Source organism: Lupinus angustifolius, chromosome LG17, assembly GCF_001865875.1.
Source record: "Lupinus angustifolius cultivar Tanjil chromosome LG17, LupAngTanjil_v1.0, whole genome shotgun sequence".
In the NCBI taxonomy this organism is placed as follows: domain Eukaryota; kingdom Viridiplantae; phylum Streptophyta; class Magnoliopsida; order Fabales; family Fabaceae; genus Lupinus; species Lupinus angustifolius.
This window is the reverse complement of record NC_032025.1, coordinates 1801965-1813999: the sequence shown is the minus strand read 5'-3', so window position 1 is coordinate 1813999 and position 12035 is coordinate 1801965. Positions and strand designations below refer to the sequence as shown.

The window sequence follows — 12035 nt, the reverse complement described above, 5'->3', positions numbered from 1 at the left end:
GACTTGTGACTTTAGCTCTTGTATGTATACTTGTGTGGAATCTGAGTCTAGCTGGTAAGTTCTATGATTTCCTACTGCTCAGATAATATGTAAGCAACTTTACTATGCAAATAATGTTCATTGATACCATTGAAGTGAATATAAGGAGATTGATGGCTTGGTTTGAGAGGAGAGTATTTAAAAAAAATTGATCTTCCAGATCATTCCTTATTGTTGTTAGACCATGTCTTTTATTGTGAATATCTGAACTGATGTTGCACCTGGTGGATGTGGTCTTCTTTCTGGCTATTCTGTTTGGCTTTTCCTTTTATTGTTTTAGGAGGTAAATAATCACTGAAAGAAGTTTTTTTGTACCTAGCTAATTTCTCTGCACCACTCGGGTTTGATTGCAATATTTTCATCAATCTCTATAAGAGCAAATGGGTAAATAAGATGTGCAAAAAAAAAGACTTGCATTTTGCATAATTTTCATGCTTGGATCTGCACAATTGAAGAGGATTGATACCAGTCAAGCCATGCCATGCCATCGTGGTTCGTGATCCTAGTGGGAATCAAGTTGGCAGTTGGCACACGTAATTCTTGGGCCACCAACAAGTTTTATCGATTTATTTTTCTTTCGGTCAGTCTTATTCCATAGGAGGACTAAATACTAAATAGCATTACAAAGGGCCAATATCACGTGGGGGAAATTCAACGTACCCAAGCAAGCAATTATATGCTTGCCTTCAATAAGGCAGAGATGGGTAAATGTCCCACACTTAGTGCCACTCCATGTGTACTTAAAAATTAAATTTTAATTTTAATATTTTTTTTTTCAAGCAATCACAAAGTCATATCACTTGAAATGAAATTAAGCTTGGAACAGTATATGTGCACTCACTAGACTTTCATCATGTATAGTGGTGAGGCAGAATGAAATTCATATTTGATATATAAAATACCTATTTTAAAAAATTATTTTACTTGACGTGATAAGGATAAGCTAAATTAAGTTTAGATAAGTGAGAGGATGTGAGTTTTGAGATGCAGTGAAAACATCAATTAAAGGCGTGTTCTAAAACTCTATTCTAAAAACTATTAATAGTATCCAAATTTTCTAACCATTATTACTTGGTGTGCATAGAACACTTTTTAGATATCATATATTATAAATATGTTGTGAAGTTCATAGAATATTTTTACACCTTATTTTGTATTCTCGTTTATAAATCAAAACCTAAAATCTATCTTTTTATATGGAAAAATGAGAAATAACAAATATAAAAAATTATGCAACATAAATATGAGTTGAATTTTAATGTGAAAACTATTTGCATTATATATGAAGAGAATTTTCTTATTTAATTAGCTTCATTGTGGAAATTGACTTTGGCATTAAATCTTTGTTTTGATAGACATCAACATAATTCTTCCAAGATCATGATGCCACCAACAGAGTTCTCTAAATAATTTTGTCACCAAATTATCCCTTAAAGATTAAGTTTGCTACCAAGTTAGCCACAAATAACTTCTTAAAAAACTATCTAACTTGGTGACAAATTTAATTTTTGAGAGACCCATGGTAGTAAATTTCAATAGAGAACGTACTTTGTTGTAAATATATCTTGCAAAAAAAATTAAAATACCAAGTTAATGGCAAATGTATTATTTAAAAGAATAATATTGTGACAAATGTTTTTGAATAATTAAGTTGATGATACGTTAATCTCTTGTTATTCTCACATGGCCAAATTGAGTATTAACTCAAAAAGATATTTGAAGACATTAAATTAAACTAATAACAAAATATAATATGGTTAATAGATCGTTAAGTTCCTTAATTATTATATCCGACATTGCATCTGTATCTTATGTACAAAAAAGTATTTTTATAAGTAAAATTTATTTTAGTGATATGTATAGGGTTAAATTCCTGGTTATCGGCTAGGGGCATTGTGACGCTCATAAAACAATTTTGGATATTCCAATCTCAAATATTTAAAGCTGTGTATTTCAAAGCATTAAATTTTGGTGGCTGTTCCTGTATTAATGATTTTGATATGTTTTTCAAAACTGAAGATATAAATTAATAAAAAGGATATTTTTAAGTATTCGCATTGCTATATTCTTAATAAATATTAGTGACTATTGTAAATGTACTAAAAGGTTTTCGAAATTAAATTTCTATGAATCTTACTTAAGATCAACTGTGTGAAGGAATTTCCCTGGCACACTCTAAACCCTAATTACAGCTTGATTAGAGTAGTGTAATCCTCGTAAGGCTTGGAAGAAACTCTACTTCCCAGGCTAGCAAAAAGAGAAAATACAACTTCATACTACCAAGCATAATATGCATTCATTCATAACAAACAGACAAAAAAGGAAAGGGGATATGAAGATACACAAAATTCACATTATTCCTTCATCATGTAAATTTATAAACATCTACACCTTCTAGAACAATGCAGAACCGAAAATAATATGGGAATTGACAGTGGACCAGTGCTGCCATTCCTAGTGACAAAGGAATGGTAAAATAACAACCAATTTGAGAATAAAAAAATGTCTAAAAATACAGATGACCAATAAGAATAGAATGAAATCAATAAATCAACAAATTCAAGCACCAAGCTTCTGCACTACAAGAGCCATATACTTCCCCTGATGCTCTGCCAGTGCCAGCTCTGTTTCACTTGGTTCTCTTGTTCCATCACCAGCAAACACTCCAGCACCATACGGAGAACCGCCTCTAATGGAGTCCATCTTGAACATTCCGGGTCCAAATGTATATCCAACTGGAACATACAGCATGCCATGGTGAGCCAGCTGAGTGATTGCAGTCCAACTACAACAACAAGCACACAACTGATAATTCGATTATGCCTTTCAAGCACTTTTATCTAAGAGACCATTCTAATTTCCATCATGGAGTGAAATAAAATCTTTGTTTATGGAAAATTGGAGAAGAATGTACAATGGCCTTTGGCTATGGTGCACATGCACTATTGTAAATTACACATTCAACCACAACTTAGTTGTCTGTCTACTCGAGTAGAGATAAAGGTATTTGAAACTGAGATAATTCGGGAACTAAAACTCTATCACCATTGCAAACCAGCACTATTGTTCTAGTTGCCTAATCAACTTAAAAGACCATCCTACAACGATAAAAAGAAGTGAAATCTCTCTCCTCTTGTTATGTGGAAAACTTATAAAAAATGGTTTGCCCTATACCTTTAATAGTTTTGCAATTTGCACATCACTAAACTTAACTTTTTGTAGATAGATTTTGATATCTTCCACACATTATAACCAGAAATTCTCTAGGTTTGGAAATCAAGATGTGAGTATGAACCATAAATAACATGTAGCTCACAGACATAACCCGATAATACATTGGAACTTTCTTATGTATCATCTACTCATCAATTAGGGAAAACCAGATAAAACAGTCAGACACATAGAAGAAAGCTAACCCCTAAGTTAACGGGAGACGCAACATATATCAAACCTTCTGAGCTAATAATTTGGCCTGTGAAAGAACTTGCTATGGTCTTTGTGAAGATGCTTCTTATACCCACCAGCATTGATCTTGAAAATTAACATTCAAAGTAATCTTACTAAAGTGGCAAAATAAGTAAGCAATCTATCTCCCCCTCTCCATTGTTCCCACTTCCACTCTTGTCAAGTAGAAAATTAAAATAATGCAGCACATATACAAGCCATGCTGAATCCATATTACATAGGGAAAAAACAATGCTGAATATACAAGCCTATGAATGTGAATATACAAACTTGATATAGATGTCTAAGGGTAAAAAGGTATAATGAAGATATACATTTAGGATACAGACTTTGAAATGCAGATATTCATGATAAATGACAATCCAATTCTACAAAACACTTTCAATTTTGATCATTATAAGTCACAATCCAATTACTGTATCGGAAATCAAAATCTAAGATTTCATCTCATGATGGCACTAAAAGTGAGCTATTAATTGACAAAGATAAACCACAATGAGGTACAAAATTATTAAGTTGATGTAGAATATCACTAAAATCTCCAAGAATTGTGATAAGTACTAAATAATAAGAAGAAAATGCTTACGCAGTAGTTTCTTGTCCTCCTCCTTGAGTACCAGTACTAACAAAAAACCCAGCGGGCTTCCCTGCAAGCTTCTGCTCCTTCCACAACTGCCCCGTCGAATCAAAGAACCCTTTCATTTGCGCCGCCATCGATCCATACCTCGTTGGAAACCCGAACAATAATCCATCGGCTTCCGCCAACTTCGCCGCCGTTATCTCCGGTATAGCGTCATCCTTCGGCGGCGCTTTCATCTGTTCCAGCACCTCAATTGGCAATGTTTCTGGAACCCTATACAAAACCCCTTCCACACCTTCGACGCCGTCAACTCCCTTCTTCAACTTCTTAGCCAAGCCTTCCACGTGTCCGTACATGGAATAGAACACGATGAAGATCTTCAATTTCGCAGCGACATTCAGCGACAACTTAGTTGTCTGTCTACGCGAGTAGAAATAAAGGTATTTGAAACTGAGATAATTCGGGAACTAAAACTCTATCACCATTGCAAACCAGCACTATTGTTCTAGTTGCCTAATCAACTTAAAAGACCATCCTACAACGATAAAAAGAAGTGAAATCTCTCTCCTCTTGTTATGTGGAAAACTTATAAAAAATGGTTTGCCCTATACCTTTAATAGTTTTGCAATTTGCACATCACTAAACTTAACTTTTTGTAGATAGATTTTGATATCTTCCACACATTATAACCAGAAATTCTCTAGGTTTGGAAATCAAGATGTGAGTATGAACCATAAATAACATGTAGCTCACAGACATAACCCGATAATACATTGGAACTTTCTTATGTATCATCTACTCATCAATTAGGGAAAACCAGATAAAACAGTCAGACACATAGAAGAAAGCTAACCCCTAAGTTAACGGGAGACGCAACATATATCAAACCTTCTGAGCTAATAATTTGGCCTGTGAAAGAACTTGCTATGGTCTTTGTGAAGATGCTTCTTATACCCACCAGCATTGATCTTGAAAATTAACATTCAAAGTAATCTTACTAAAGTGGCAAAATAAGTAAGCAATCTATCTCCCCCTCTCCATTGTTCCCACTTCCACTCTTGTCAAGTAGAAAATTAAAATAATGCAGCACATATACAAGCCATGCTGAATCCATATTACATAGGGAAAAAACAATGCTGAATATACAAGCCTATGAATGTGAATATACAAACTTGATATAGATGTCTAAGGGTAAAAAGGTATAATGAAGATATACATTTAGGATACAGACTTTGAAATGCAGATATTCATGATAAATGACAATCCAATTCTACAAAACACTTTCAATTTTGATCATTATAAGTCACAATCCAATTACTGTATCGGAAATCAAAATCTAAGATTTCATCTCATGATGGCACTAAAAGTGAGCTATTAATTGACAAAGATAAACCACAATGAGGTACAAAATTATTAAGTTGATGTAGAATATCACTAAAATCTCCAAGAATTGTGATAAGTACTAAATAATAAGAAGAAAATGCTTACGCAGTAGTTTCTTGTCCTCCTCCTTGAGTACCAGTACTAACAAAAAACCCAGCGGGCTTCCCTGCAAGCTTCTGCTCCTTCCACAACTGCCCCGTCGAATCAAAGAACCCTTTCATTTGCGCCGCCATCGATCCATACCTCGTTGGAAACCCGAACAATAATCCATCGGCTTCCGCCAACTTCGCCGCCGTTATCTCCGGTATAGCGTCATCCTTCGGCGGCGCTTTCATCTGTTCCAGCACCTCAATTGGCAATGTTTCTGGAACCCTATACAAAACCCCTTCCACACCTTCGACGCCGTCAACTCCCTTCTTCAACTTCTTAGCCAAGCCTTCCACGTGTCCGTACATGGAATAGAACACGATGAAGATCTTCAATTTCGCAGCGACGGAATTCGACGACGCAGTTTCTTGAATTGCGTTGGAGGTGTGGTGGCTGTCATCGAGAGGGATCGGCGCGTTCCTGAATGGACCAGTGGTGGCGCGTGGAGAATCGCCGGTAACAAATTGGGTCTTCTTTTTACTGGGAACACAGCCTGCTCCTTTTCCCATTTAGAAAGAGGATAATTAAAAAAAAGAAACCAAAATTGGAAGAGAATGAATTAATTTCTGAGAAAAATCAGAGACTGAGAGTCGTTTTGAGTATATTCGAATGATTGGTGATGTCAGGCTCAGCCTCGCTGGGTCTGAGACATGTTCCCAACCTAGCCCAACACACGATTTACTGATGGGGACAACTCAACTAGAATCAACTTTTTTTGTTATATTTTGTTTTTTTTTTAATTTCATTATCCAATTTTTTCAGTAAATTTACGAGACAAAACTTTAATAAAGTGGGTGCAATTAGTGTTGACTAGTTCCTATATCATTTCTATTTAGGGATACATATATGGATAACATGTATTAGTAATATTCAACCTGCTTTATCAAATGAATAATCCATATATATTTCATGTCTATATAAATATGAATAGGGTGGGCTTGTAAACCACCCTATACACTACAAAATAAAATATATATACTTTACATACAAATATATAAATTTATTTATCATAATAAATAGTCATACAAATAGAACAATATATATAAAATACAAATGTATACATATAATGCAAAATATACATAAAACGTAATTTGCATACAAAATACAAATAAATAATACATATTGATATATAATATATAAAATATAAAAGTATATATATAATAAAAAAACTGATATAACAAATTCATATAACTTTTACATACAAAATCATATATCAAATGAAATTATTTTCTTACATTTGACAAAATATATATACATTTGTATATTTGATGTTCAATACCTTCTCCAATAATGCATATGCGTCACCCATTTTACCCGTTTGAAATGCTTGTGGCCGAATTAATAGGCTATATTGGACACACATTTTAGAGTAAATGTGTTAATTTTTCATGCTCTGCCCAACCAATAAGTTTGGGCGAACAGACGGACCCCATGAGATTTGTCCAATTTGTCAATAATATTTATTATCAGAGTTTAATTTTTAATATTTAGTATCAAAATAATAAAAATATATTGTATATATTCTCTGTATAATAAAAAAATATGATATATAGTATTCAATTAAAAAGAAATTTATGAATAGATAGTTTACTAACTAAATGATAAATATCTGGACATTATTATTACTAGCGTGTTGACAGACATTCTCATGTCTGTCAATTCGCTTTTCTATTGTTTGAAATGTAATTGTTTACTTAAATAATTGAACCACTTACAGTTAGTTTTGTAGATGAAGTGTATAAGTAATTATTTAAATAAACTTATCATAAAATGAAATGTTTGTCAACTAGATTCTTATTTTTTTAGTAAATATTATAGAGCGTTGTTATTCAATATTGAAGTCATGAGAACACACTTAAGAGATAAATATCATTACAAAATATTTTTTGTTCAGTAAGTAAATAAAAAAATGTTGTAGTTATAAAATTAAGAAGACACAATTAGGAAAGTACATGTAATAGAGATATGGGCATTAGATTTCATGGTTTTTTTTGTAAAAAATAAAAAATAGGTAAGGGCAAAATAGGAAATTATAAATTACTTTATGGTGGATGGTTACACCATGTTTTGACTTTATAATAAGTATAGATATAAATGTATATTATTTTATGAGTACTTTCAGGGTACTTACAAATAAGAATGAATATTTTTGTCGATCACTTATTTCATTTCAGTTGGTGTGGGTGAAACTTTCACAAAGTGTTAAAATGAGAAATAAAGATAACTTAATTTGTTTTAAAAACATGAAATTTTGGATGTACATATCATATTTTTCATAGGTGATCAATTCTTTATTATGCTTATATCAATGCCTGAAAAATAAGTAGTTTAATGAGTGTTCAATAACATGTTAAATTAAAACATATTAAAATAAAGTTCTTCACACTAGCATTTTTATTAAATAAAAATATATTAAATTAATGTTTTTCACACTAGCGTTTTTATTAAATTAAAATAATATAGTAAATTATATTGAAACTGAATTTGTTACATTTAAATAGTTTTGTAGTTGTGAAATAACATATCAAAATTTCAACCGTATCCTCAATTATTGATGTGAACCATTTATTTTAGAATTTAGTTGTTAATAATATATGAAGGGTTTTGACAAATGGTTAAGGCTGAAAAAAACATAATTTAGTCATGTTTTATGAATTGAAATCAGATGGGAAACAATATCATTGATATATTAATATAACCAAACCACTTATTCAAATATCTCAATTTTAAACAATAGCACATGGCGCCATGTTCCCTCATATTTTATTAAAAAATGCCGCTAATTCTGAAAAATCCAAAGCAAAGAGAAAGTTTCATATTAAAAAATAAATAAATTGTTAGTCTACAAGTTTTTTTAAATTAAATTGTATAATCTATTATTTATATTTATATATTTAATTATCATTAAATATTAAATATAAGTAATACAAATAAATAATAAAAAACATATATACTATATAAAACTTTAGGATATATATATATATATATAGTACACTCAATTTGATATATCTGTATCTGCAATAGACATTGTCTCAGTTAAATGGGTAGGAAGTGCAGAGAGTGCTCAGAAGCCTAGTTGGAAGCCCTCCTAGATGGGCTCTGGGCCTCCAATGCCTTACCAAGGTGAGGGTACCTTGGGCCGGGTATCACACTATCCCACTGCAGGAGACTTATTTTAAATATGTGTTGATTTCTTTTTTAATAATTTCTTTTAATAAAAACATCTGGCTTATACAATTTAGTAAGGTTCCTGTTGTTCTAAACATGTAATTGAAGGATTCAATAAATAAAATTTATGCATTGAAAATCACAATTTTAAGTTATTAAATAACACCATTTTCTAATAAAAGCTTAATTCTTTGAATCCTTAAACAATGCAATTAAGATTTAAGATACTTTCTAGCAATCTAATGTATTGATTCTCCCCAAAAATGATTAATTCCTTACTTAAAAAGGTGATGGAATACCCTTAGTGTACCAAAAATCTAATGTATTTAGCCTTCACCCGCTTTTCTTCAGGTACGCCATTACAATGGTGCTTAGGAACATATTCTTAAAAAACTAACCATATTTTACTAGCAAGTCAAGTACATAAACCCAGATCCACGTATTTTCTGTTGACTAAAATTTTAACCCTCCTCTTAAAATATAAGCTTCTTCTAAACAATTTATAAACTTTTTGATTGGGTTAACAAATAATCCATGACATAAACCTAAGACTGTATCAGATGGTTAACAATTACATATATAGAGTAAACTTTTTTGACATCTCATCAATACCTTGACATATTAATTTAGTCAACTTAACACTCCAATAATTAATATATTTTCTGATATGCTAAAAGTACTCGACATCAATCATAGTATTTTAGTCATTTACCTTTTATATTTTATCACCCCTTCAGTTTGCCTTTTCTCCTTAACTACTCACCAAGTGAACAATACACTGTGAGAAATAAGAATACTTAGTATAAATTACTAGATCTTGATTGAATGAATAAGATTTAAAGATACATGTGACTATCATGTGACCAATAACTAACTTTTACTCGTAACCATCCATTATTGTTTGTAAGCCCAGATTTATTGTTGTCACAATTTTTATATGAGAATTGTTCTGACTCGAGGAGCTATATATATATATTATCAACCTATTGCTATGATGACCTTAATATATCATTGAAGTTTATTTATTTTTAAAGTGAGTATATCATTATAGTTCTAAGCTTCTACCACACTTTTAAATTCTAAGTCATCTCCTCTAGTAGAAAGCGATGCATGGAGTATGAGAAGTTTACCAATTTAAAATTTATTTTATTCGAATGTAATTTAAAATCTAGAGTATTAAAACTTTATTTATACCATGTGTCATATTTTCTGATCCAAAAGGATCTAAATTCCACAATTTATTTCATTAGAAGAAAAAATATCTCCAAGGGACTAAGGGTATGAGAAGTACCAAATGATCCAAAAGCAAGAGTAACACACAAATACCACCCATCCCCCTGCATCTAATACACACACTTAATAAAGTGAGCTCACACTCTACCACAAAACCCTACAACTCATCACACAAACCTTTATATCATTTTTCTTTAAAATTGAATTACATTTTTATCTCTAAAATATAAAAAAAAGAAGTCATTTCTCACCCTATTACTTGATTACTCTTACTCAAATAAAATATAGAAAAAGAAAGGGTGAGGAGGGTTGGATAGTTGTTTTGAGATTAAAGGACACCTGAGAGATATCAATCTAGGCCATGGTCTTCCATTGCCCCGGGAATCCATACATGCTAGTTCGACACCTGCCTATGTTTGATTCCTAACACATGTCCCATGCATAACACTGCCCTTAATGTTATAGCCCCATCACACTCCTAATTTAAGAATATAAAAAAGAACAAGAAGAAAAGAATCTGTGCAAAAAAGATGACAACAAATATCAGTGGCAACCATGTGCTTAGGTCAGTAATAGTTTATAGAATGAAGGACAGCCAGCTTGGAATCCCTCAAAGAGTGTGAAAATAAATTGAAACCAAAGAGGAAGCAACCCACTACTCCACAATTATTAATTAAGGATTAATAAAAGTTAAATCAACTCACAGAATCTTTGATTATTATTATACAATCCCCTCCAAGATCCTGACTTAGCTGTGTAGAGATTTCCTACTTCAAGTATAGGATATAATCCAACCTTTTATGTTTTCTATATATATGTGTGTGTTTGATAGTTAATTGTGGGGACTTCAAGCTTTTTTAATGAAAGGGACTTGCTAGGCTTAATTTGTCTTCCAATGGGAAGCTCGGCTCTTTCTTTAACATTAATGACTTTTCTAAACAAGTGCTTGGTGTAAGGAATGAACCAGAATTAAAGTGTATGTATATAAGTCAAAATAAGATGAAATAAATCATTATAATTAAGATTTTCTACTATATGCTCCTGGATACTTAATTAAAAAAAGTAATATTATGGGAAAATAATATTTTTATATTTTATGATATGAAATGAAATATTTAGTTTCTTTTTAAGAACTGTTATTTAATTTTGTACCCAAGAGCATACAATAGTTTTTTATTATTATAATTAATGTTTTGACAATCATTGTCATGCCTTGTCTTGGACTTTTTCTTAATAAATTTTAAATATTACAAATCAATACTTCGGTAATTGAAAGTTATATGGGTGACCAATCTTAAAGTTAGAGCTCGATTAGCCTTAATAAGTCATCGGTTACCAAAGCTAGATAATGGCCCAAAGCCCCAAATTATGGCGCAATTGAGGGATTGTTGAAAACTAGGTTTATAGGTTATAAAATAATCAAATCAAAGAAGAAAAGAATACCACAGAAGCTTTCTCGTTCCTTTAATGGCACACACTATGAGTGGGTAGAGGATTAGTGGATTACACAAAAATGACAAGGAGCTAAAAAAATAAATTAAGCACAAGTATAAAGTTAGAAACGGATTAGTCTGGAAAGAGGGAAACACGGAGATGTATTGCGTGGCGCATACAACACACATAAGTATAATAAAACATTGATATGCGTAAAGGATATTATTTTTTCTTTTGTGTGGTAAGTCAAGGAGATGGGGTGAAGAGGGTGTTTCTAGGTTGACCCATGTTGAAGTTGGCCTTGATCTATCTGAGTTTCATGGAGTCAGACTCAAAATTGGCTTTGAATTAGAGAAATTCATAATTTCTAATTAAGATGTGCATATTTAATATAATTATATCAACTATTTATTTTGGGTTACTAAACAAGTGATCTAATTATTGACAATCTATAAGACTTCTTAAACTGATAACGAATATGAGTTTAATGAGTGAATACTCAAACGGTTAACCTTATAGGGGTAATGAGAACCCTATAAGTTAACACATAAGGAACGATTATGATCCCCAAGACACCAAATCACAT

General features: G+C 31.7%; 1 protein-coding gene across 1 annotated transcript; it reads right to left on the bottom strand.

Annotated features, from left to right (window-relative positions):
- On the bottom strand, positions 2310-6287 carry LOC109331830 (probable NAD(P)H dehydrogenase (quinone) FQR1-like 2). The gene is made up of 2 exons (XM_019566572.1): positions 5573-6287; positions 2310-2824 (listed from the first exon to the last, which is right to left on the bottom strand). The coding sequence occupies exons 1-2, from the start codon at positions 6121-6123 to the stop codon at positions 2599-2601; spliced, it is 777 nt and encodes a 258-aa protein (XP_019422117.1). The 5' UTR covers positions 6124-6287; the 3' UTR covers positions 2310-2598.